At 44.2% G+C, this 26,614-nt stretch overlaps 1 protein-coding gene across 1 annotated transcript in view; it reads right to left on the reverse strand.

Moving 5' to 3' along the window:
* Nucleotides 1-26,614, reverse strand: part of GNAO1 (G protein subunit alpha o1) — a 1,102,755-nt gene that overhangs the window by 94,156 nt on the left and 981,985 nt on the right. The window contains exon 6 of the mRNA XM_030203709.1: nt 5,181-5,310. Within this exon, the coding sequence (XP_030059569.1) occupies nt 5,181-5,310 (130 nt within the window). The remainder of the gene's footprint in view (nt 1-5,180; nt 5,311-26,614) is intronic.

The raw sequence follows: 26,614 nt of genomic DNA on the forward strand, positions 1-26,614 counted from the left end.
ACGCGCACTGTGGAAGCCATGTGGCCCAGCAATCTCAACATCTGCCAAGCTGTGACCTGCTTAGAGGCACGAACGGATGCCAGAGAGACAAGATTGTCCCCTCTCATCTCCAGGAGGTAGGCTCAAAACCTCTGTGTGTCGAGCAGGGCTCCTATGAACTCCAATCGCTGGACAGGGTGTAGATCCACATGGACTCTCGAGCACCGTCATCTGAGGTGCTCTTCACCAGCCAATCATCGAGATACAGGAACATATGGACTCCCAGTCTGCGTAGTGATGCTACAACTACTGCTAGAGACTTGGTGAAGACCAAGTCTAGAGAACATAGTCAATCGTTTTTCTGAATCACTGGGAGAAGAGTGCCCAGGGAAACCATCCTGAACTTTTCTCGGACTAGAAATGGGACACATCTCCCTGTCTTCTGCACAAGAAAATACCTGGAATAGAATCCCTGCCTTTCTTTCCCTGGTGGAATGGGTTTGACTGCATGGGCCTTTAGAAGGGGGGAGAGTTCCTCTGCAAGTACCTGCCTGTGCTGAGAGCTGAATGAATGAGCTCTCAGAGGGCAACTTGGAGGTTTGAGATGCCAATTGAGGGTGTATCTGAGATGACCTATTTGAAGAACCCACCGGTCGGAGGTTATAAAAGGCCACCTTTGGTGAAAAATTTTTAGCCTCCCCCAACCAGCAAGTCATCCAGGACAGACACTTTTACTGTGGCTACGCTCTGCTGGAGCCAGTCTAAAACTTGTCCCTTGCTTTGACTGGAGAACAGCAGGGGCCTTAGCACACTGGGGCTGAGCCTGAGTAGGCTGGTGAGCCAAAGGAGTGTACCTACACCTAGAATAGTACTAGGGGCCGCTCCTTGGCTTGCCAAAAAAGCCCTCCTAGATGAGGAGGTGGATGCAGAAGGCGCCCAGCAGGAGATAGAAGAGATTGTATTAGTATGCTTCTTGATTTGGTCAGTGACCTCCTCAACCTTCTCTCCAAAAAGGTTATCTCACTGGCAAGGAGCATCTGCTAACTACTGCTGAACAGAGTGTTCCAAGTCAGAAACACGCAGCCATGAGAGTCTGCAAATTGATATACTTTGAGCAGAGATCCTGGATGCCACATCAAAAGTGTCATAAATGCCCCTGGCCGAGAACTTTTGATATGCTTTCTGCTGATTGACCAACTGGGGCAAAGGCTTGGACTGCTCCGGAGGGAGCGCATCCACCAAGTCTGACAGCTGTCACACCGAGTTTTGCAAGTAGATGCTCGCGAAGAATTGGTAGGATTGTATACAGTAGATGAGCATTGAAGCCTGGTACATCTTCCTCCCAAAAGAATCCAGGGTTCTAGCTTCTCTGCCTGGGGATGCCAAGGCACAGTCCCTAGTACTCCTGGCTCTTTTGAGAGTGGATTCCACCACCATGGAATTCTGAGGTAACTGAAGCCTAACAAAACCAGATTTACTGTGGATCCAATACTGGGTGTCAATGTTCTTGGGACCGACAGAGGGGACTCCCAGGTCCTGAAAAGGACTTCCTTGAGTACCTTGTGGAGAAGGGCAGTCACAGCCTCCTTAGGAGGAGATGTGTAGTCCAGAACCTCAAGCATATTGGCCCTGGGCTCATCCTCCACTTCCAAAGGAAATGGAATGGCATCAGCCATTTCCTTAACAAAAGATGGAAATGAAAGACTCTCCGCCAGAGACCATCTCCTTTCAGGTGGCGAGGAGGGTTCAAAGGGGATCCCATAAGATTCATCTGAGGAGAAGTATCTGGGATCCTCCTCTGAATCCCATGAGCGCTCCTTCTCTGTGTCGGACAGTATCTCCCTATGGGAATGCCGAGACCGAACCTGCCTTGATGCAGAGGAACCGTGCCCTCGAGAGTGGCATTGAGAAGTCGGCTTCCATCTCGATTCCGGCGAAGCTTCCTCTACCGATGTCGAGGGGGGGTACTGGCTTGGGTGGCAATCAACACTGGGGCCACAAGCTGTGCTGGTGTCGGAGGGCCAGGCAGAGCTGCAAAAAGAGGCATGGCAGGCACAACCACCCCCCCATACCAATTCACACCACTGCATGAGGTCATCCAGCAGCTCTGCAAGCAAGGCCCAGATGTGCTCATCAAGGTCCGACACCAGGAAAAGCTGGGGTGCCGGTTGAGGTGCAGGTTGCAGAACCGCTGGGGTTGAACCGGGAGCAGTATCTTGGCTGCTTGGAGACAGGCGCATTTGCATCTCCTTTATGGAGGAAGAGTGATCCTCCCAGCGCCGACGCTTCTCAGGTGCTGAATCCTTCGACACCCCGGTGCTCCTGGCACCATGTGTCGAGGGTGACCCATGACGATGCTTCTTGGCCTTCACCCGAACCATGTTACTAGGGCTCCCAGGGAGCCTGCACAGAAGGAGGCCTCGAGACAGGTAGAGACCCACTCAAAGCCTCCCAGTGTCTAAGTGTCTAGACGTAGCCATGCTTAACGATGCTCCCGAGATAGTCCCAAGAATGGGTGTCCTTTCCCGAGATAGTCCGACTGTACCGGGTAAAGCGCATGTAGCCACTGGGAATCTTCATGGACATGGATGGAAAAACTCTGTCAGCTAAATTAAACGATTAGATGGTGCCTGAAAAAGGGGCAAGGCACGGAGAAAAAGAAAGGGAAAGACCTGATCGAAGTCAGGGCCTAAAAATGGCCGATGACGACAGAAAATAAAGAAAACTTAAACCTGGGCAAAATAAAATTAAGGAAAAATAAAGGACAGGTTTGTAAGGCCCAATTAAAGGAGCCACAAGAGAAGCAGAAAAACAACCAAAAGGCAAAAAGAGCTCTCAAAAATCCGAGTGAGTGAGGAGAGGACAAAAAAACGCATCTTCTCCTCACGGAAAAAAGAGAACTGAGGAGAACATGTTCATGCAAAGGGTGGGAAGGCACTCGAACATGCGAGGTGGAGCGCAGCTCACATTCCACAAAGCTCTCTTTTTTTACTATTGCAAAAGCCAGACCGGGTGACTTGGATCTGCGTCACCCACTTGTGAGAAGATAGAAGCCTGCCTGTCCTCAGAGAAATAAGGCATTATAGTAATTCGTCTGGTTCGCTACAAGAAAGAAAATCAGTGTTTTGTTAGCAGTCAAGTCAAAAAAAGTATTTCTTAGTACTGTTTGGAAATGTTCCAGATTAAGTGTGGATTTTACAACCACATCTAAATCTTGAGCCTTGGGATGATCAAATAGACTACTTATCCTATTATGATAACACCTGTTTTCTTTTTCACAGTTCAGCTTCATGGCCTTGATTCTCAATGTATGTTAATGTGTTAATGCGAATTAATGCACATTAGTGCAATCCAACACACATTATTTTACACAAGCCCTATTATTTTCAATGTTTAAGTTTAGTTTAAGTTTCTCAATTTTTGATATACCGCCTCTTTTGAAGCACAAATCGAGGCAGTTTACATATGACTATTCAGGTGCTTGCACTGTCCCTGGTGGGCTCACAATCTTAAGTATACTGTACCTGGGGCAATGGAGGGAACTGAACCTGGTTCCCCAGGATCTTAACCCACTGCTGACCATTAGGCAGCAGTGGGAATTGAACCTGGTTTCCCAGGTCCACAACCCGCTGCACTAACCATTAGGCCACTCCTCCAATCTTGAAGACTGTTTACTAAGTGGGCCTTTTACAAAGATGCGCTGTCGTTTACAGCACATGCTAAAAATATGTGTGTGCTAAACACTAGAGATGCCGATATATATCTATGGGTGTCTCTAGCATTTTGCATGCGCTAAAATGCTAGCACGCCCTTGTAAAATATCCCCTAAGTGCATTATTTATTTATTTATTTATTTATTTATTTATTTATTTATACTAACGTACATTAATGTCTGTTTACATGTTTATGCAAGTTGGTAAATGAGGCCTTCAATTAGCTGCTCAATAACCAGTTAGTTATTTCTGACAGAAAAGAAATAAGAGGTTCAACTGTCTTCTGGGTGTCACCTTTCACCAGAACTTCCAATTCGATATCATGACACCATATGATCCTATTACACCACATTCTCAATGGTTCTCCCCATTGGTATAGATGGACACACACTGGTACATTCTGTTATACAGCAGAAGGATGTTAAAGAAAAATATATTAAATCATATTTGGAGAACAGTAGACAATTCAATTATAAATGTAAATGGAGGAATTTACTTCATAGTAAATGAAAGAATGCAATGCTCCCTTTCTTGGGAAGTATAAAGAACAACGGCTTGTGATAGCATGGAAAATGGAATTCAAATCCAGCTCACTAAAATCACATACTTGGGCCTGAACAACCATTTATGCTTGATTGATACCCTCAATATCCAGAATACTTACGTTTCTAGTATTTCATGCTTAACAAACAGGAAATGAAAAACATATTGGGAAAAAGCTCATATATATTTGTAAGCATTATTAGCTGCACAGTACCACATTTGAAGGCAGTGTCTGATTAAAATATGCATCCAGATTTTCATCATCTATATGTTTGGCAAAGCTTTTATTTATCTGTTCCTATCTTCTTTCTCTCATTCAACCTATTTCTGTTTACTTTCACTTCTTCTATTCTTTATTTTGGATTTTAACATTTTTATATTTATTATGCAAGCTGCCCTGAAGGCCTCTGCCCTAGGGCGGTATATCAAAATTTTGATAAACCTGAAACCTGTTCTTCTTATTGTGACAAACTCTCAGAATATACCAAACACACAACCTGAAAATTATATTAAGTACTTATTTGAGAATGTAAAAATGAAAAGATCCTAATTAACAAACACGTCTAATAAATCTAGTACTTATTAGAGGACAATTAATGTTTGATGGTAGATCTGTGACAGCATGCCATTCATTCTTACAATAATCTGTATTACAGTTCTTTTTAATTCAATGACTTGTATGACATGCAAAATGTTGACCAAATTTTAAAAATGCTATCATATTCTAAGCATTTGCAATTCAGCAAAGCACAAATGCTGCCAATTAGATCCTTTCTCAGGCTATATGAAACTACAGACAGATTTAAAAAAACAATTGAGAAATTGTAATGCAAGAAAATAAATACCCTTGTGTAAGCTAAGGTTCAATTGTAATGGTAATCACACAAAACCCCAGCGCTCTGATATTTATGAGAAGAAAGATTTGACCATTCAATGGGCACTCACCGTAGTTTCATCCTCATGAAGAACCTGGTCATAACCACTCAGTGCAACACAAAAAATGATTGCTGTGACATCTTCAAAGCAGTGGATCCACTTCTTACGTTCTGATCTCTGGCCTCCCACATCGAACAGCCTGATGAAAGAGAGTAAACCTTGTGAATCAGTTTTTTCAACAGCAATAAAAATTCAATACTTTCTTTGAGGGATAGGGAGCAGGGGTAGGGGTGGTGGTGGTCCTCATTCTGTATTTGGGACCCATATGGCTATTCCTAGTTTTCAGGATATCCACAGGGAATATGCATAAAATATTTTTGAATACATTGTTTCAGTTATATACTTATAGACCTCATGCACATTGGTCAGATGGATCCAAAGGCCCAGGTTGTCAGTCATCTACTGGTCTTGAACTGGAACAAGTGTAAAGTGACTTAAAAGTGAGTCATAAGGATTTATAGCATATTTATTTATTTGTGTAAAAGAATTTATCACCCATCCACTGTTCATTACAAGGCACAAATTCACATACATGGGAGCTCTATTTGATATTTACTTGTGTAAATACCAGCATTTAAATGTGTATCTCAGATACATGTAGAAAACCAGATTTTAGAAAGCTGATATTTACACATAAGTGTAGATGGCAAGAGGGTGCAGCTTGGGCAGCACCAAAATCTACCTCATTTCAGAAACTGAATGAATATGAATGCCCTATTTTATCACATCAGTATATACAGCTGCTCTGTCCAAGTATTGATTTTCTAAATTGCTCAATCTGGACAGTCTTTTACAGGAGTGATTAAGGAAGGTCTCTTCTTCAATCCCCCATTGTTTCCCCCTCAAAATTTACAGCACAGAAAGATTACAGCTTCTGTACTTAATTTGGAGCATTTACAAGTATAGGATTCTAAAATGACATGTGTAAGTTCTAAACTGCCCTTGTACACATGGAAGTTACCACATTCCTTCTGTTAATGTTTGCCATATTGACAACTGCAGAATGGATGTTCTCACTGCACGCAGCTGCAACATACAGATGCATTCCTGCATATATTTTAGTAAAGGTTCTACACTGGCAGATCCTCTTCTAAAATATTACAGAAGTACATGTCCTGACCTAGGCATTTCAATTCCAGTTTCTACATTCTATAAAAAATGGGCATTATAATCTCCAAATCCTCATCCTATATAATAATTCTCAGCTCCAACGTTCTGTGCCTGGGTTGAAGCAACATTCTGAGGTGGTCTCCTAGGCTGTGTAGATCACATGACGTCAGCAGCTGATCAAACAAACAAGTGGCACACGCAAAACAAAGAAACAAACAAAACAGGCTCGAGACTGCCTGCCGCCCGCCTGAACTTGCCGCGCTTGCAAACCGCCCTCAGAACATTTACCCACTGAGCACACTGCCGACCTCCCGAAATGGAATCCCAAAACTGCGCCCGCCCTAAACAGCCAGCTCTACAGACAACACTGCCGGCCTCCAGAAGACTCGTGCTGAGAACACACTGCCGACCTCCCAAACAGCACTCCCGACATAAACAATCAGCTCTGCAGACAACAGTGCCGGTCTCACGAAGCACCGTGCCGAAAGTGCCACACGCCCTCAGAAAAAAACGCAAGTTGCCATCACAAGAACTCGCAGTTTGCGACCCTACCGCCGTCCCGACCCTAACGCACTCAGCGAACACACTGCAGAACCACCACTGACAGAAGAGGCAACTCCTGCTGCCATGACAGAGGCACCTGACAGGCAGCTGCGAAATGAAAACAAAACTGATCAGGGTAAGTGCATCGACGAATTCAGACAGCTGAGAATTGTAAACCAAACTCTTTAGGGCAAAACACACACACACACACACACACACACACACACACACACACACACACACACACACACACAGTTTGGCTCACTGAAGCTCTATGTAACACACAGAACTCTCTCTCTCTCTGTGAATCACTGTCACACACACTCTCTCACACACACACACTCAGTGTGTCTGTCACACACACACTCTCACACACATACTCTCAAACATACACACTACAAGCAAAATCTTCATGGTGCAAAAAGAAACAGTCACATACAACCTTGCTAGTGCCCGTTTCCTCTGAAAAAGAAACGGGCCTTTTTTACTAGTATATAATAAATGACACAATCTAAATACCAGATCACATACTAACCACAAACAACACAGAAGGCTCCTCAAATGCAGACTACAGAGCTTCTGGCAGCTTTATTTTTTTCATGTGGCTGTGTTGCTTCTAGCCAGTGGCCATTCTATTAGCTAAGCAGAAGCCAGCCTTGATTATGCCTGTTTAACTCTCCTGCAGCTTTGCTTCCCTGTTGTTGCAACAATTTTCCTTTGGACCTGCTCTTTTTTCTGAAACTTTCTGGGTTGTTTTGTTATGGTATAAGCCAATTGTCAGCATTATCAATATAAAAATGCAGCTTTTAAAAGATGTATTGAAACTGCATTTCAATACCTTCTTTCCCCTTTTCCTTGGGAATTTCTGGTAGCAGGGCTAGTCAATTACAAACACTTAACAAAGACAAAAGAGAGATATATAGCTTCCTCTGCCCTCCCACCTAACAAAAGCTTGACTAAGGTGGGTACCTGAATACTCCATCCAGACATCTCTGAAAACCAAAGACCCAAGAGACAGAAAGTCTGGAGACCCCATTGAAAACAAAGAACTCAGAGGAAAAGCATAAACAAAACATTTAACTGTCATCAGAGGTATACCTGCCCCCTCCCATCATCTATCAGACAAATGGACGCCAGGACATCCGCAGAAAGGAGACTTATAATGTGACCATGTGAACAGACTACAATAACCATAATGCCTTGCAAAATATCCAGGACATGCACACACCATGCTTCTCTGCTAACATTATAAAAGGCCTGGAAATAGCCTAGCTCGCTCTCTTGGAACCTGCCTCCTCTTGGGACCTGCTGCTCTCTTTGGGGTCTGCTGATGCCTTGCTCCTGACCATGTGCTCATCAATCAGCTGGACCACAGCATGCTTGTAACAAGGACTGTAAGTTAACCTACCTGCTACTTTGTTCTATTTTATGCACAAATTCTCTGTTCTAAGATCCTTTTAAAACCTATCTCTCGTGTGCAATTGTATTTTAAAATAAACCTTTTCTGAAACTAAAAATATAGTCTCTCTGTGCTCTGAGTACATGCTTTCAAATCTTGCAGTACAGAATACTGCATTTCAACAGAGATAATATTTAATTTATTGCAATTATCACCTTTGGTGATTGGTGGAGAAATTAATATCCTAAAACTTATAAATATAGCGCCTGCTCTTAAATTATAAACAGTAGCGAGTGCTCTAGAGCTCTTTCCCCCAAGTAAATCATTTCTTGTAACATATATTTAATTGTGGAGAATGTGGGCAGAGTTATTGTGCACAAAGTAGCGGTGTTCTTAAATTATATTCTTGTATTTTGCTGCTTTATAGTGAACTGAGTATCAGGTTTCATTAAATAAATTTCCGATTGATAAATTGATAAGGTTTTCAGGTATTCAGAATGCTGTGCTGGATGGATGTTTGGTCTTATTTAGGTACTTATGCACTCATTACTTTATGTATTTTATAATCAAATCTTTAGGCATGCTCTGGCATAAAATAAAAAACAATTTTGCAGTTTCTTTTGAGGAGGACATAGATAACCCCACTTTGCCTAAGCAATGCGTAGAATCCTTTGGCCCTAATCCTTGGACCCATAATGTAACTGATGATATTTCCATCCCCTCTGATATTGAAACAAAATGTGATTTATATTCAATTAAGTCAGGGAGCAAGAGGAATTCTGCCTGTCTCTGGTTAATGTGGACCATATATAGGAAAGCCTTAAAAGAACATGCAGAATTGAATGAGAAGTTACTAACCAAAGAGAGAGAATGCATGCAGGTAGACACAGAAAAGGATTTTCTAATCACAATGGCTAATTGCTTAAATTATCAATTAAACTATTCCAAACAGCAGATAGCGCACCATCAAGCTCAGGAAAATCAAATGAAAGCCCAAATTTTAGCTTTAGAAATGCAGGCCAGCCAGGTTCCAGACTTGAAGCATTTAATCAGAGAATTAATACTGCAAACGCCACATATAGATGAGAATATTGATCATGTACACTGTCACAAGAAGATAGAAACCTTAAGACAAAAATTACAGGATGCTCGTATGCAGGTCTCAACCATTACGGGTCTCCCATGTGCCCCTCCAGACCCAAATACAGCTACAGCCATGCCTGTTTCAGCTGTGGTAACAGTATCACAGTCCACACCCGTAGCAGGAGGTTTAACTAGAACCATTAGTTCCCAGGCCCCCTCACAGCATCCAAAACCTCAGCACATATATGCACAACCTGTTCTGCAGTCTAATTTAAATGCTCATGAAGGTAAGCCTCCAGTTAAATGTTCAGCTCCTCAACACACAGATGCACTGCCTGGGCTGCATTCTGATCTAAGCTCCCATAAAGGTAAACCTCTAATAAAGAAATCAGCTCCTCAGTATGAAGCTACTGAAAACCGCAAGCAAGCATGTGACATTTTTAAACCTCATGGGGAGAATATTTCATATTGGGAGAACAAACCCACCAGTGTCCTTACGGCAAGAGCATTACAGATAGCTACCCAGAGCTTTTATAACAAGAGAAATTTGCCACCAGATAAGCAGAAACTTATAACTGCAGGTCCTACCGTGCCAGAAACTGACATTCTGTCAGCCCTTCCCGCAATTTAAGTCCTAATAAACATGAGGAGACACGTCTAGCCTGGACTGGACTTCTCCACAGCATGACCCACTCTGCAGATAGCGGTGGGAAATCCAAGTGGTTGATTTTTAGTATAGGTTGGACAGGAATATAGAAAAGGTTTTTGCTATTAACCCTTTGTAACACTGTAAAGAATTTAAAATGTAGCTTCTATTGTTCTTTTGAATTTAAAATGTAGTTGCTATTGTTCTTTTGAATGTGTAAGATTTAATAATGTCTCTCTGCAATAAGTAAGATTTAAAATATCTCTCTATGATAGCTTCTATTGTAATTTGTTTTTGATAATATTGTTTAATGATTTAGAAATGTCTTTCTCTGATAAGTGACTCCCACTGGAGCTGAAACTAAAATACTGGGTAAGAAGTTTTAAAATTGCCTCTTTCCAATAAGTAACTCCCACTTGAGCTGAAACTTAATATTGTGCTTTAATGTGAATTAACAAGATATGCTTATTTTTGTAGAATGAACTAACTAAAGCCTGTCTGCATGCTGCTCGCATACTATGGTCTAAGATTAGGAAGGAACTATGAAGCAAGAGAGGGGATCCCCCACCAGAACCAGCCATGTGACCTGCTAAAATTAATGTGAAAGTGTTTTTCTTTTTATGGTGCTAGTAATCAATACATACATGGCTATCTCAGATACCTGTTCTACATTTTAAAATAGATCTATGCCTCTTCTACATTTTTTAATGAATAGATCTATGCTGTTCTACTTATGAGATAATAACCATGTATAATTTTGCTAATTGTTGCTTATTTCTAAATGAATGAAAATGCTTTGGCAATCCAAGATGGATGCCACGTATGTTGCTTTTGTGCTTTTTGTGCTTTATTTGCAGGTTAAGCTCAATCCTGGATCTGGAATGGACGATCGGAGACCTAAAGGCCTAATAGAGTTCTTTGTTTGTTTGTCATGTGGTCTCCATCTCTCTATATAAAACGCACCTCCAACGTTCGAATGAAGCCTCTGTTAGCCAAAAGTGAAGGGGGTGAGATCGCATTGTGTCTGCCCCGCCCACGCGTCAAACGTGATGACGTCGAGGGCGGAGCAATGACACTCATCCAATCGCAACGCTCGGCAGCGAAGCGTCAGGGAAGGAGGCGGAGCTCTCAACGTCTAGCCTTCCCTTCGCTGTGTTCCGCCTTCTTCTGACGTCAAGGATGACGTCAAAAGAAGGCGGAACACAGCGAAGGGAAACCTAGACGTCGGGAGCACCGCCTCCTTCCCTGACGCTTCGCTGCCGGAAACGCCACGGAGGTACATTTAAAAACAAGAAAAAAAAATAAAAACCATGTTGGGGGGAGCGAAGAGGGTGGCCACAAAAGAAAAACAATGGGAGCGGGAGGGCACGGGAGAAACGACACCATGGATGCGAAGGGGGGGGGGGGGAAGAAGAGGGCGGCCCAGGCTGGGACATGGGAGAGAGAGGAGCATGGATGCAAGGGGGGGTCATGGAAGGGACACAGGGGACTTGCTGGAAAAGGATGAATGGAGGCGGCAGGGGACAGAGGAGCATGAATGGGCATGGATTGGGAGGGCAGGGCTCAGGGAGAGAGGGCAATTGCTGGAAAGGGATGAATGGAGGGGGCAGGGGACAGAGGAGCATGGATGGCCATGGATTGGGAGGGCAGGACTCAGGGAGAGAGGGAAATTGCTGGATAGGGATGAATAGAGGGGACAGATGGGCATGGATGGATATGGATTGCAGGGCAGGCCTCAGGGAGACAGGGCAATTGCTGGATAGGGAAAAATGGAGGGGCCAGGTGACAGATGAGCATGGATGGGCATGGATTGGAAGGGCAGGACTCAGGGAGATGGGAATTGCTGAATAGGGATGAATGGAGGGGACAGATGGCCATGGATGGATATGGATTTCAGGGCAGGCCTCAGGCAGAGAGGGGAAATGCTGGATAGGGAAAAATGGAGGGGCCAGGTGACAGATGAGCATGGATGGGCATGGATTGGAAGGGCAGGACTCAGGGAGAGGGGAATTGCTGGATAGGGATGAATGGAGGGCACAGATGGGCATGGATGCATATGGATTGCAGGGCAGGCCTCAGGCAGAGAGGGGAATTGCTGGATAGGGATGAATGGAGGGGCCAGGTGAAAGAGGAGCATGGATTGGAAGGGCAGGACTCAGGGAGAGGGGAATTGCTGGATAGGGATGAATGGAGGGGACAGATGGCCATGGATGGATATGGATTGCAGGGCAGGCCTCAGGCAGAGAGGGGAAATGCTGGATAGGGAAAAATGCAGGGGCCAGGTGACAAAGGAGCATGGATGGGCATGGATTGGAAGGGCAGGACTCATGGAGAGGGGAATTGCTGGATAGGGATGAATGGAGGGGACAGATGGCCATGGATGCATATGGATTGCAGGGCAGGCCTCTGGGAGACAGCGGAATTGCTGGATAGGGATGAATGGAGGGGCCAGGTGACAGAGGAGCATGGATTGGACTCACACTTTCACTCTGACTCTCAAACACTAACTCTCACATACACTCTCCCAAACACACACACTCCGAGGAAAACCTTGCTAGCGCCCGTTTCATTTGTGTCAGAAACGGGCCTTTTTTACTAGTGTTATATGTTTGATTTATGTTATGGGGTACCCAAGAAACTATACACAGACATTCATAGACCCTCCCTACTAACAGTCCCTCCATTAGTTCACATTGTACCATGTCCTTTTCCAAGAAAAAAAAGAGACCACTTTCATTGGCAGGCAATCTACAGAAAAGAAAACCATGTTCACTATCTAAGGTTATATATTCACATGTGTATATTTGAAAATATGAGCAAAGGTTTCTCTTTATATGATCTACCAGATACAGTCAGTATAGTGAATGTTTCTAACCTTTTTAGTTTATTCTACATCACAGCCAGTACGTACAAAATGCTCTCTCTGGAATGAAATATTGGCTGTGTGCAAAGCACAATTAACATATCTTTTCTAAATTCTTTACAACATTAAACACATGAATATTGTCTATTAATTTGCTACATTAAACAGTGCTAAAGCAGATAAATATGGTAACCTTTTACCACACTCCTTACCCATAAATAGTTTCTCTCTGGAAAAAAAAAGTTTCTCTCTGAAAAAAAAAAGTTTCTCTCTGAAAAGTATTTCATGGCACTATACCATGACTCTGTTTTTGCTTATTTGGTCAATGATTAAGTAGATATTGTGGTATAGGATTGATAGGAATAATTATTTTCTTTTTGTGTATTATTATGATAATTGCATACATATGCCTTTCTTATTTCTAATGATAACAGTAGTATAGCAGTTCCATATTACCATTCTTGTTTCTGTATTAGAACTATCTGTCCTTCTATTATTGCCAATGATGTACTGTTCATAGTAAGTGATTTTAGTAATTACAGACCAATGCTGCAGTGTGTTTCCAATGATTTATCCCTACACACCCCTGAACTACTACCTATTCCCTTAGATGTTATTGCTATTAATACATCAGTTAGCCTCTGAAATAGAGAATATAGGGAAACATTCACAGAGTATTTTTCCTTGGAATGTCAAATGCTGAGAATATGACTGAAAAGGTTGGTCCATCCCATTGCAGTGGTAAATTGGTCAATTGCGCACTCTCATGCTACTGATTTGGCTAGCATACTGGGTAAGATATCATATGGCATCAACCTACGCCTGAGCAGGTGACATAAAAACAGCTGGTCTCTGGGGCGTGGCAAGATGACACTTCTGTGGCTGAAGTCATATAAAGTGTGCTTGCAAGCCTATTTTAAACCAGAGCAAAAGCCAGACTCTGCCACCTGACTGAATAGAAGCCTAATGAAACTGACCACAGAAAACTTAACCCAGATAGCCTAACTTTCAGTCATGAGCAAACAAAATTAATAATGATGAGTCTTTTTGCTTATAACAGTCATATTCCAGCTAAGGACATATTCCAAGATTCATAGTAGATGACCGCAGGAGAATACTTGCGCGGTCCATCCAGTCTGTTCAATGTCCACTATTAAAAGATTCACCTCTTCCAATACTCATGCCCATGTAAACAGTTCAGTATCTTTGCTATTGTTCTTTTGAAATTATGCTACTGTACTAGGTTAGAGTTAGAGTTTTTAATTTTAGCTTTTATAGTTTATTTTATGGTTCCTCATTCCAATATATTAAAAAGTTATTGTATCTCGGAACCAAGAGAGGGAATGTTATGGTATAAGCCAATTGTCAGAATTATCAATATAAAAATGCAGCTTTTAAAAGATGTATTGAAACTGCATTTCAATACCTTCTTTCCCCTTTTCCTTGGGAATTTCTGGTAGCAGGGCTAGTCAATTACAAACACTTAACAAAGACAAAAGAGAGATATGTGAAGGGGCATAATCGAACGGAAACGTCTATCTCCATGGGCGTTTATCTCAGAGAACGGGTCCGTGAAGGGGCGGACCAAACCGTATTTTCGAAAAACATGGACGTTTATCTTTTTTTGAGCTGGGCGTTTTTGTTTTTCAGCGATAATGGAAACCGAAAGCGCCCAGCTCAAAAACGAATAACTCCAAGACATTTATTCGTGGGAGAGGCCAGGATTCGTAGTGCACTGGTCCCCCTCACATGCCAGGACACCAACCGGGCACCCTAGGGGGCACTTTTACAAACAAAAAAAAAGGTAAAACAGCTCCCAGGTACATAGCACCCTTCCCTTGGGTGTTGAGCCCCCCAAATCCCCCTCAAAACCCACTGCCCACAAGTCTACACCATTACTATAGCCCTAAGGTGTGAAGGGGGGCACCTACATGTGGGTACAGTGGGTTTGGGGGGCGGTTTGGAGGGCTCCCATTTACCAGCACAAGTGTAACAGGTGGGGGGGGGATGGGCCTGGGTCCACCTGCCTGAAGTCCACTGCACCCCCTATTAACTGCTCCAGTGACCTGCATACTGCTGCCAGGGAGGTGGGTATGACATTTGAGGGTGAAAATAAACAGTTGTGAAACGGCACATTTTGTGGTGGGAGGGGGTTTGTGACCACTGGGGGAGTCAGGGGAGGTCATCCCCGATTCCCTTCAGTGGTCATCTGGTCATTTAGGACACTTTTTGGGGCCTTATTCGTGGAAAACCAGGGTCCAGGAAAAGTGCCCTAAGTTCTCGCTAAAAACGCATATTTTTTTTCCATTATCGGCGAAAGGCGCCCATCTCTGATCGGCAGATAACCACGCCCCAGTTCCGCCTTCACCACGCCTTTGACACGCCCCCATCAACTTTGTCCGCATCCGCGATGGAGTGCAGTTGAAAACGTCCAAATTCGGCTTTCGATTATACCGCTTTATTCGTTTTTGTGAGATAAACGTCTATCTCCCGATTTGGGTCACAATATAGGCGTTTTTCTATTTCGATTATAAGCAGGATAGCTTCCTCTGCCCTCCCATGCTTTCAAATCTTGCAGTACAGAATACTGCATTTCAACAGAGATAATATTTAATTTATTGCAATTATCACCTTTGGTGATTGGTGGAGAAATCAATATCCTAAAACTTATAAATATAGTGCCTGTTCTTAAATTATAAACAGTAGCAAGTGCTCTAGAACTCTTTCCCCCAAGTAAATCATTTCTTGTAACAGTTTCTGCTACCTTGTCTAACTCATTATTTGATTTTTCTCTGGCTACATGCGCCTGAACTTGGTTCATGTACCTACAGTATCTCTGCCTACGTAGATTCCAGCCAAGTTCCTATGTGTGTTCTTTTTTGCAGCACTGTTCTTCTAGTTGTTGACTTCAGCTTGGACATGACTCTGTAGCCGAGCATAATGCATGCAGATAGGATTGCCGTAGTACGGTAATAAAGCTGTTTACATCCTTAGTAACCCATATCAGCATAGCAATAGAAACGGCTAAGGAGAAAGATAGCTGTACCATGCATAAGGTATTTATAGAGCAAAACCACCATTTTAACTAGAGAGCAATATTCAAAAAACAATGTTTCCCGAAGATAAGCAGGCTTGTGGTAAATTTCAATGTTGAACCATTTACTGCCCATTATTGACACAATTGCACGGTGCTGCGACTTGTATTTCTTATTATCAGGGAGCTGAGAAATCGGATCAAATACAGGGTAATAGAAAAGGAGTTTTGAAGTACGCCATTAAAACTGAGCATGAGAAACAGGAAATATATATGTATCGGAAATGCAAACATATGAAAATCTTATATAAAGAGCTAGTAAGGTCCCCTCATATCTAACGCAGTATGATACAAGCAGTAAAATGTCCATGGACAGTAAAAGCAATAAAACTAGATGGGCAGGGAGAGCACAGATCCCAGCTTATAATAGGAGCATGACTAATCTATATGGTGTCTAAACAGCATACTGTAAAAGTATTTTTCCCACACATGTCATAATAAAGCCCCATTCCAAACTACCACTTCAGGGAAACCACGGCAATTATATATATAATTATGCACAGCTTGGGAGTAAGAAACAGAGGCCAACATCGTGAACAACAGGAAACTTTGAGATAAAATAAATTCAGGGCCGAGTACATAAACTAATAGCAAATACAATCATAACACAAAAGGACAAAAGAATGGCAAACTCGAAACATTTTTAATTAAAGAGTGGGTGTAACATAGTCCCAAAATAATTGGTTAAATGAAAAGGGGGCAGCAATTGCTACCAGAAACAATATCTATGAGCATATCCAAATCCAGAAACAACCCATATCACACTCTACCTTGATAATTCAGTTTATTTACAGATTGATTGAAGGCTTGAATTACCCAATAAATACCTGATGCAGGTTAAGAATTACTGTTAGAGAGTGTGTGAAGATTTATTTGCTTTCATTCATTACTAATGACTTTTAATGATGATTCACTCATAGATTTACTATGAAAATGTACATTTGAGTAAATGTGCAAGGATTCAAGGTAGGTAAAGATGGAGCAGTGTCGATCCTGCCCCAACCAACAACGTCCGAATGAAAAACCCGCTAGACAACACACCCCAAGGTTGCAAGCCAGAGTCACAGGCACGAGCAGTACTTACGCGCAGCTGATTAATACAAAAGTGTAAGCGAACCGAAAGTTCCTCCAGGGCATCGCCAGTTGGAGATCCGCTCCGGTACCACCAGGTCATAACACCCATTCACAACCATGACCACAGGTAGTTACCCCTGGGGTGCCGCAATCCCCTGCATGCCCTGGTTGCAGGGCAAGTATCATTCCACTGCTGCACCAAACCCTGCATCTCCCTTCAGCCCTCACCTATTAAAGACCTGACCAACTCCCTGACTCAATGTTCTCCCGACATGTCACTGATCCAAAGCCTTCCAGGGAGGCTAGACATCCCCCAAGAATGCCACTTGTGCTCAACCTCTGACAAAGACAGTGGGAACCACACTATCTCAACCAGATAAGCCATAGTCTGAAGAATGGAGGTAGGTGATTGTAACATAGTAACATAGTAGATGACGGCAGAAAAAGACCTGCACGGTCCATCCAGTCTGCCCAAGAAGATAAATTCATATGTGCTACTTTTTTTATTTGTACTGTCCTCTTCATGGCACAGACCATATAAGTCTGGCCAGCCCTATCCCCGCCTCCCAACCCCCAACCCCGCCTCCCACCACCAGCTCTGGCACAGACTGTATAAGTCTGCCCAGCACTATCCTCGCCTCCCAACTACCAGTCCCACCTCCTACCACCAGCTCTGGCACAGACCGTATAAGTCTGCCCAGCACTATCCCCACCGCCCAACCACCAGCCCCGGCACAGACCGTATAAGTCTGCCCAGCACTAGTCCCGTCTCCCAACCACCAGCCCCAGCACAGACCGTATAAGTCTGCTCAGCACTAGCCCCGCCTCCCAACCACCAGCTCTGCCACCCATTCTAGGCTAAGCTCCTGAGGATCCCTTCCTTCTGCACAGGATTCCTTTATGTTTATCCCACGCATGTTTGAATTCCGTTACCGTTTTCATCTCCACCACCTCCTGCGGGAGGGCATTCCAAGCATGCACCACCCTCTCCGTGAAAAAATACTTCCTGACATTCTTCTTGAGTCTGCCCCCCTTCAATCTCAATTCATGCCCTCTCGTTCTACCGCCTTCCCATCTCTGGAAAAGGTTTGTTTGCGGATTAATACCTTTCAAATATTTGAACGTCTGTATCATATCACCCCTGTTCCTCCTTTCCTCCTTTCCAACCATATCTTCTCTCACGACCTCCATCACAACTGAACAAAAAAAATGCATGTCAGACCTGTGAGTTCTTGTACCAGCTAGAGCGTTGCCGAGCCCGGTACTCGGACCAGGTTCTGCTTGGCAGATGGACAACCCTGGGTTTCACCTGTGCTGACCGCCGTTCTCCAGAGGTTGAGCCCCTAGGTTCGGGCGGCCTGCAGGGCTTACGAGATAAAGCAGGAAGCAGGGTGATGAATGTGACAGCCAGACAGGCAGCAGGCAAGAGAGTGATCCAGGTACAGGCAGAGTCAGTAGGCAGGCAGCAGGTCAAGAGTAATCCAGGTATAGGCAAGTTCAGGAGGCAGGCAGCAGACACAAGAGTAATCCAGGTACAGGCAAGGTCAGGAGGCAGGCAGCTGACACAAGAGTAATACAGGTACAGGCAGAATCAGTAGGCAGGCAGCAGACACGAGAGTAATCCAGGTACAGGCAGAGTCAGTAGGCAGGCAGCAGACCTGCCTATTGACAATCTACACCTCTTCCCTGGGCTCGCTGATCTTATTTCATGGTTTCCAATATCATCTCTATGCTGACAACACCCAGCTTTATCTCTCCACACCAGACATCACTGCGGAAACCAAAGTATTGGCCTGCTTATCCGACATTGCTGCCTGGATGTCCAACCGCCACCTGAAACTGAACATGGCCAAGACAGAGCTTATTGCCTTTCCACCCAAACCCACTTCTCCTCTCCCTCCACTCTCTATCTCAGTCGATGGCAAACTCACTTCTCCTCCCCGTCTCATCTGCCCGCAACCTCGGAGTTATCTTCGACTCCTCCCTCTCCTTCTCTGCTCATATCCAGCAGATAGCCAAGACCTGTTGCTTCTTTCTCTATAACAGCAGCAAAATTCGCCCTTTCCTCTCTGAGGACACCAGCCGAACTCTCGTCCACTCTCTCATTACCTCTCACCTTGATTACTGCAACCTACTCCTCCCATTTAGCCATCTATCCCCCCTTCAATCCGTTCAGAACTCTGCTGCACGTCTTATCTTCCGATATGCTCATATCACCCCTCTCCTCAAGTCACTTCACTGGCTTCCGATCAGGTACCGCATACAGTTCAAGCTTCTCCTACTAACCTACAAATGCACTCAATCTGCAGCCCCTAATTACCTCTCTACCCTTATCTCCCCTTAGGCTCCTACCTGTAACCTCTGCTCACAGGACAAATCCCTCCTCTCTGTACCCTTCTCCACCACCGCCAATTCCAGGCTTTGCCCTTTCTGCCTCGCCTCTCCCTATGCTTGGAATAAACTTCCTGAGCCCATACACCAAGCCCCCTCCCTGCCCATCTTCAAATCCTTGCTCAAAGCCCACCTCTTCAATGTCGCCTTCGGGAAATCTAGACTGCCCCAATTTGTTTGACTGCACATTTTGTCCATTAGATTTTAAGCTCCTTTGAGCAGGGACTGTCCTTCTTTGTTAAACTGTACAGCGCTGCGTAACCCTTGTAGCGCTTTAGAAGTGTTAAGTAGTAGTAGTAGTAGTAGACACAAGAGTAATCCAAGTACAGGTAGCGAAGAAGGAGGAGGAGGAGGGGTGGCCTAGTGGTTAGGGTGGTGGACTTTGGTCCTGGGGAACTGAGTTCAATTCCCACTTCAGGCACAGGCAGCTCCTTGTGACTCTGGGCAAGTCACTTAACCCTCCATTGCCCCGTGTAAGCCGCATTGAGCCTGCCATGAGTGGGAAAGCGCGGGGTACAAATGTAACATAAAAAAAAAGAACAAAGTAGAGGAGAAGCACACTACTGAGCAAGTAACACCTACCAAAGTAGAAGCCGAAGCAAGGAGTCTAGGGAGAGCTCAGCTGATAAAGTGCTGGCGTCTGACATCAGCAGGGAGAAGGGGCACAGGCATAGGACAAGAGAAGGGAAGGAGAAACCGGAAGACCAATAGGAGAGAATCAAGGGAAGCCAGGCAGAGGAAGAGCAGACCCAGGTGGGTGGAAGCAAAGCAATCAAGGAGCCTGGAAGCCAGGCAGAGAGAAAGCAGAGCCAGGTGCATGGAAGCAATGCAATTAAGGAGCCTACAGCCAGAGAAGAACCCACACACACATGGCTCAGGGCTGTGCCAGTCAAGTGTGCGTGTCGACGGGACCCTGCGCAGCCCGAGGATGCCACTTGCGTTGAGGTAGGGGATATGACAATGCACTCTACAGAAGTGTCCTCCACACTTAAGAAACTAATAGTCAAACACTTACTCACACTCATAATCATAATATCAATACTTAAGCCTACTACACCCACCCAAGTGAACGAATACAAGATGTTCTGGAATTTTCTGGCCTTTTCTTTTGGGTCTGCTTATGTGTTTCTGTGAGTTTCCACTGATAGTTGCAAGATAGAAATTTCTGGCTGACCACAAACTGACAAAGACCATTGCCATGACATCCCAACCAACTGTCTTGTTACAAACAAAGTGACAAGACCCCCGTTGTCATGACATCCCATCTGTTTGTTACTGAGCAAAGGTGTGGCAAGGACACTAAGGCCTGTTGAGAATTGAGGGGTCCCGAGCCCCCCCCAAGAAGGCTAGAGTGACCTTAATCTGACTCCATCTCTAAATAGCACTAGTACTGGGGTAATCAAGGAGTTATAAAGTTCTAAGAGGAATTGCCACTGAGAGAGACGTTAGATCTAAGGGACCCGCATTAGTCCGCCTCTCAGCACTGGCAAGGAATAGATACCAGCCTTATGACAAACTGGATTTAGGTTACAAGTTATACAATGCAGCGAAAGATAGCCTGATATAGCAAAAGCATTTATACTTACGTCCTTTGAACATTAAGTGAAGCATACAAATCATCATTTGGAATGAGGAGTTTATTTGCCAAGGTATAAGTCAAATCAGTGGTTGACAACAGTCACGTACAATCAATTAATTATAGGAATATAATAAGCTGCAAACAGGTGTTAATTATTTGCTAATCTTTTATAATTTCTTTTACCAATTAGAGGTTTTACAAGGGAAAGCAATTAGGTAATTTGTCAATTCTGTTGGACACATTGGTTTCCCTTGGAGAGAGAGTGCCAACCCTTTTCTCTCTAACTTAAACCAGGAAATACCCTGATTTTTATAGGTGCCCTCAGGATATGAGTAATATGACAGTAGATATACCTGATTGGATCTATGCTAATGTCATGGTTGTCACTGATTGGCTCATGCTAATGAGTAGCTTCTATCTTGCTACGCCTTTCCTTTCTCACACCAGCTGACCACAATCCTGCTCACAGGAAAGTCTCCCTCCTCTCTTGAACAGCTAGTTCCCTATTTTCTTTGCACCTGCTATGACTCACTCATTTCTCAACTTGTTTTTCTAACTTACATTAGAGAAAATTCCACTTTGTAACAGATACGGGCTTCCATTTTGTGTTGAAATCCTCCATTTTGTTTCCATAACTTAACTTTTAGGCCTCAATCTGGGCTACAAACTAGGTCATACTTTTCCAGTAAGCTCCCAGTTATGTCAGCCATCAGATTTCTGACTCAGCCAAGGTCTGTAACAGCCTGAGCTCTATGACTGGGCCCGCCACCATTCCAGTGGAGGGGTCTCTAGCTGTACCATAATTATACAGGCCCTATCACAGGACTCCTATGTACTTGCAGGATTGCTGATTGGGTGATATATGAGGTAGTCCTTTGTGATGGGAAGGGTATATAAGTAACTGCTCATCTAATGAGACTCTGAAATAGCCCGGCTGGCAGGAGAGTTTCATATCCTTGCCACCACCTATTTCCAGGGAGGGTGTCCTCCCCCCTCTTGTAAGAACTAATTCTTTACAGCTAAGAATCTTTCTTTCATTCTTTCTTTCTTCCTTTCTTTCTCTCTGTTCTGTGATATTTGTGTGACAGTGAGGAATAAACTTTCCTTCCTCCTTTTTCTCTTTTTCTTTTCTTTATATAATTAGTCTGATTACTTATAATTACCAGAGCTACTGATGTTAGATTTTATAAGTTTGCTATTACTTTCCACAACTTGCTACTGATATCTGATCCTGTGCTGGTGAGTAATAAAGATATCTTTCTTTCTAACTTAGTCTACTTTTCCTTTATTTTTAAGAATAGCATAAGAGAAACTGCTGACCCCGATGTTTCTGGGGCGCTATTCGCACTTTTGCCTGTCTGCTGGTCAAAGGGAAAATTACACTTTATTTTTTGTTTAATTTTATTGATATTTTTATGATATCCTTTGTTTTAGCTGTTGAAAAAGTTTGAATTTTGGTACATCCTAACTATCATAAGGTATGGATAGTTGGCGGTTATCTCAGGAGACGTCCTGAAGGAGAAGGGATCCCAGCCCCTTTTGTTCCCCATTTTGTCACAAAGATTCGTGAGTATATAATTGCTATTCTCTTGGGGAAGATTTTTTTTTAACTTTGAATGTTTTTATTAATTTAGCATAATCATCGAACACATAAGCCAACATCAAATATAACCCAAAAGCACAACCTGCTCATATCCGCCCACGCAGGGGCCTTCCCCCTCCCATCTCTCCCTCTCCCGCACCACACTACTAGTAACATTACAGTACATCATAAACATACTCTTATATGTCCCGTACTTTTTCCTGCTGTCACGCTTCACACAAAACACTGGACAGTGAGCCCTTTGGCCACTGCCGAGGGATGGCAGCGGCAGGAGGAACACTCACCCCACACCAGCACAGGCAGAGCTGACGTACCTGGATTTGGCAAGGTCTCTTAGGCAGGCAGCAAGACGAAGAAGAAGTCAGGTCCAGGCTAAAGTTCAAAAGGCAGGCGGCAAACAAAAGCAAAGTCAGGTCCAGGCAGAAGTCTCTATGCAGGCGTCATGCAAAAGCAAAGTCAGGTCCAGGCAGAAGTCTCTATGCAGGTGGCAAGCAAAAGCAGTAGTCAGGTCCAGACAAAAGTTCAAAAGGCAGGCAGCGAGCAAAAGCAAAGTCAGATCCAGGCAAAAGTTCCAAAGGCAGGCGGCAAGCAAAGTCTAAGTCCAAGTCCAGGCAAAGTTCCAAAAGCAGAATACTGAGGGTAGCAAAGGGAGCGCAGCAACAAACACTCGCAGAAGAAACACCTCTGAAGACCTCTGCTGCAAGGCAAACTAGGGAAGCTTCCAGGAGGTTAATAAAGGCCAACAGCCAGGGAGTACACCAGGTACGGAAACAGCTCAGTTCCAAAAAGTCTCAAGACCAACTGGCAGGCTAGAAAATCTGGACCGGACCCGCATGACTTCTGAAACCGGGAAAGCCACAAACAGAAAGTCCATTGCACTCACCAGGTCTGACCACTAGAGGGCGAGCAGAATGACAGCATGCCACTGAGGCAGAGACATAACACCTGCAAACAATCCCATCCCCCTTTATGCCGCTTTAACGCCCCCCCCCCCCCCCCCCCCACGATATGCTGTGAGACGTTCCATATATTTAAGTTGACTCAGCTTACTCTTCCACTCTCCCAAAGTCGGTGGATCTGAATTTTTTCACCTCTGGGCTATTAAACACTTAACAGCAGCATATCCTTATCTGAGCCATCTACTAACCTCCCAGGAGTCCCTTTCATTATACAAACCCAACAAACATTCCTTAGGACCACACACCAACGACTGACCCGTTAGTTTAACCAGCGCTTTCATAACCCCCTGCCAGAACACCACCACCCTCGGACACGTCCACCAAATGTGAATAAATGACCCCTTCTGTGTCCCACACCTCCAACACAACCCCGTGCTTCCCAGGGACAGTTTCTGTAATCTCTCCGATGTGTAGTACCATCTTGTTAAAACCTTATATGCATTCTCCCGTACCAGTACACACACTGAAGCTTTATACACTTCCCCACAAATAGTCTCCCACTCATGTTCCGAGAATGCACAGTGCAAGTCTAATTCCCACTCCCCATGAAAACTAAAGGGCCTAGGATCACTGCCCCTGAAAAATTTATAAAGCACCGAAATGGGTCTGGGAACTTTTTTCAAGATTATCCACAAATTTTCCATGCTTTCTCCCTCCTGTGGATTACCTCCTTTCCAACCCAAAGACACCACAAAATGTTGAAGCTGCAAATATGAGAACCTATCTCCCTCTGTCAAGCCATACATAGAACTTAAGGTCTTCAAAACTTTTCACTTTACCCCCATGCAGCACACTACGAAGGCTTAGCATCCCCAAGCGCTCCCACCTCCCAAACATGGCATTCTCTCTCCCTGCCCCAAATTTTGGCTCCCACCTTAATGAAGTTAAAGTTGAAACCTGCTCCCTCTGCCCCCACCTCCTCCTAACTACCTCCCACACTCCCCACAAATGTCTCATAAACGGATTCTGAAACTCCTCTATCACCCTTCTCCTCCCTTCCGTAGTCCACAAGAATGTACTCAATGATCTGAGAGGACTGCTCCACCTGACAAACTGACTTATTATGCCCTATTTCCCAATCCAAAATCATTCTCACCTGAGCCGCTAAATAATACCACTCAATATTAGGGACCGCTCGACCCCCTCTCTCAGGAGCACCCCACAACACCCTACCCGCAAGCCGAGGATGCTTACCCTCCCAAATAAATTGTGTCACCAACCCTTGTAAATGCCCAATCATTTTTCGCAGGACTTCTAATGGAAGTTTCTGAAACAAAAACAACAACCTTGGCAAGATATTCATCTTCACCACTGCCATCCTCCCCCAGCAGGAAAGCCACAAACCCTTCCATCTCGACAATTCCCCCCTTATTTGCCCCACCAACTTTCCATAATTAACACTAAACACCCTACTCAGATCCCTGGGAACCTGGATTCCCAGGTACCTGATATTGTTCATTGCCCATTTAAAATCAAACCTTTTGACAAACCTCTTTTCTTCCGCTCCCGATAATGAAACCCCCAATAACTCACTTTTATCCATATTCACCTTCAAGCCTGCTAAACTCTCAAATTCCCTCAAAATCTCCACTACTTTAGCGAGCGTATGTTCCGGATCCGTCACATACAGCAACACATCATCCGCAAACAAAGCAATTCTATGATCCCTCCCTCCTTTCCTTATTCCCTGCACCTCCGGATGTTGACGTATTATCTCTGCTAAGGGTTCCATGTACAAAGCGAACAGAAGAGGGGACAATGGGCACCCCCCTGCCTGGTCCCTCGCCCAATTGGGAAAAAGTTTGTATACTCCCCATCTCTCTATATAAAACGCACCTCCAACGTTCTGAAGCCTCCACAAGTCCCAACATTCCAAATGCATGGTGGTGAAACCCAGAATTCGCCCAGGAGTGTTTGCCCCGCCCACTGCGTCAAACGTCATGACGTCGAGGGTGGACCAATGACAAACAACCAAGCACATCGCAAACACGTTACTAAGCGACGGCACATGACGAACGACGCATCACAGAACAAAGAAAACCAGCAGCACACAGTTGCTACGCAACGACAACAGCAACGCTACAAGGACCAATCACGCAACAAGGCTACCGAACAAGGGAGCAGAAGGAAGAACACAAACCAGGAACTTCAAAAACAACAAGGAGATGACGAAACTCGCTGGAAGCCGATGCAAATTTGGAAAACCATGCTTAAGATCACGGTATGTGCTTTCCCAAGACAAAACGCCCTACCAAAACAAAAAAAAGCTATTCAACAACGGAAGTACAAAAATCCGACTGCTAAGAAGTAGCATACAACAAAAACCAATGAAAAACAAACACTGCAGTCAATAATACGTCCTTAGCTTTCACATTGTGGGAAGAAATGCACCATATAGATCTCTGCTCTCCACACAAACAACGGACACGGAGGGCATAGGAAGGAAAGAAAAAAACAGCACATACACACTCACTCACACTCTTAACTGGCTATAATGAGCAAATGACCTGCCACTATCACAGGGACTGCTAGCACCTCTCTATCTCTCTCTCACACACACACACACACGGGACACAAAGGGAATGGAAGACAAGGAAAGAATCGTTGGGTATGGAGGGGGCGGCAGGGGAGATAAGGCAAGAACTGCCACAAAAGTTTTTTGCTGTGCAATGTACAATTATAATGCAGACTCTTCATTTTGACCCTACCCTTTCACACAGACGCACAGACACACACTTACACTGTCTGTAAATCACACACACACGCACCCACACACATATACACACTCTCTCACACAGACACACAAACACGCCTCAAATGGTTCAGCTGCCCTATGTACAATTTCACTGCTGACTCTTCATTTTCACACTAACCTTGCACACTCTCTTTCACACATACACACACACACACACACACACACACACACACACACACATTCTCTGTGTCACACACACACAGACACACATACATATACACACTCTCACTCTCTCTAAAACCTTGCTAGCGCCCATTTCATTTATTTATGAAACAGGCCTTTTTTACTAGTTAATTCTAATACGCGCCTTAGGCTGATCATACAAGGCCGCTATCCATGCACAG

Source organism: Microcaecilia unicolor, chromosome 5 (assembly GCF_901765095.1).
Source record: "Microcaecilia unicolor chromosome 5, aMicUni1.1, whole genome shotgun sequence".
Taxonomy (NCBI): domain Eukaryota; kingdom Metazoa; phylum Chordata; class Amphibia; order Gymnophiona; family Siphonopidae; genus Microcaecilia; species Microcaecilia unicolor.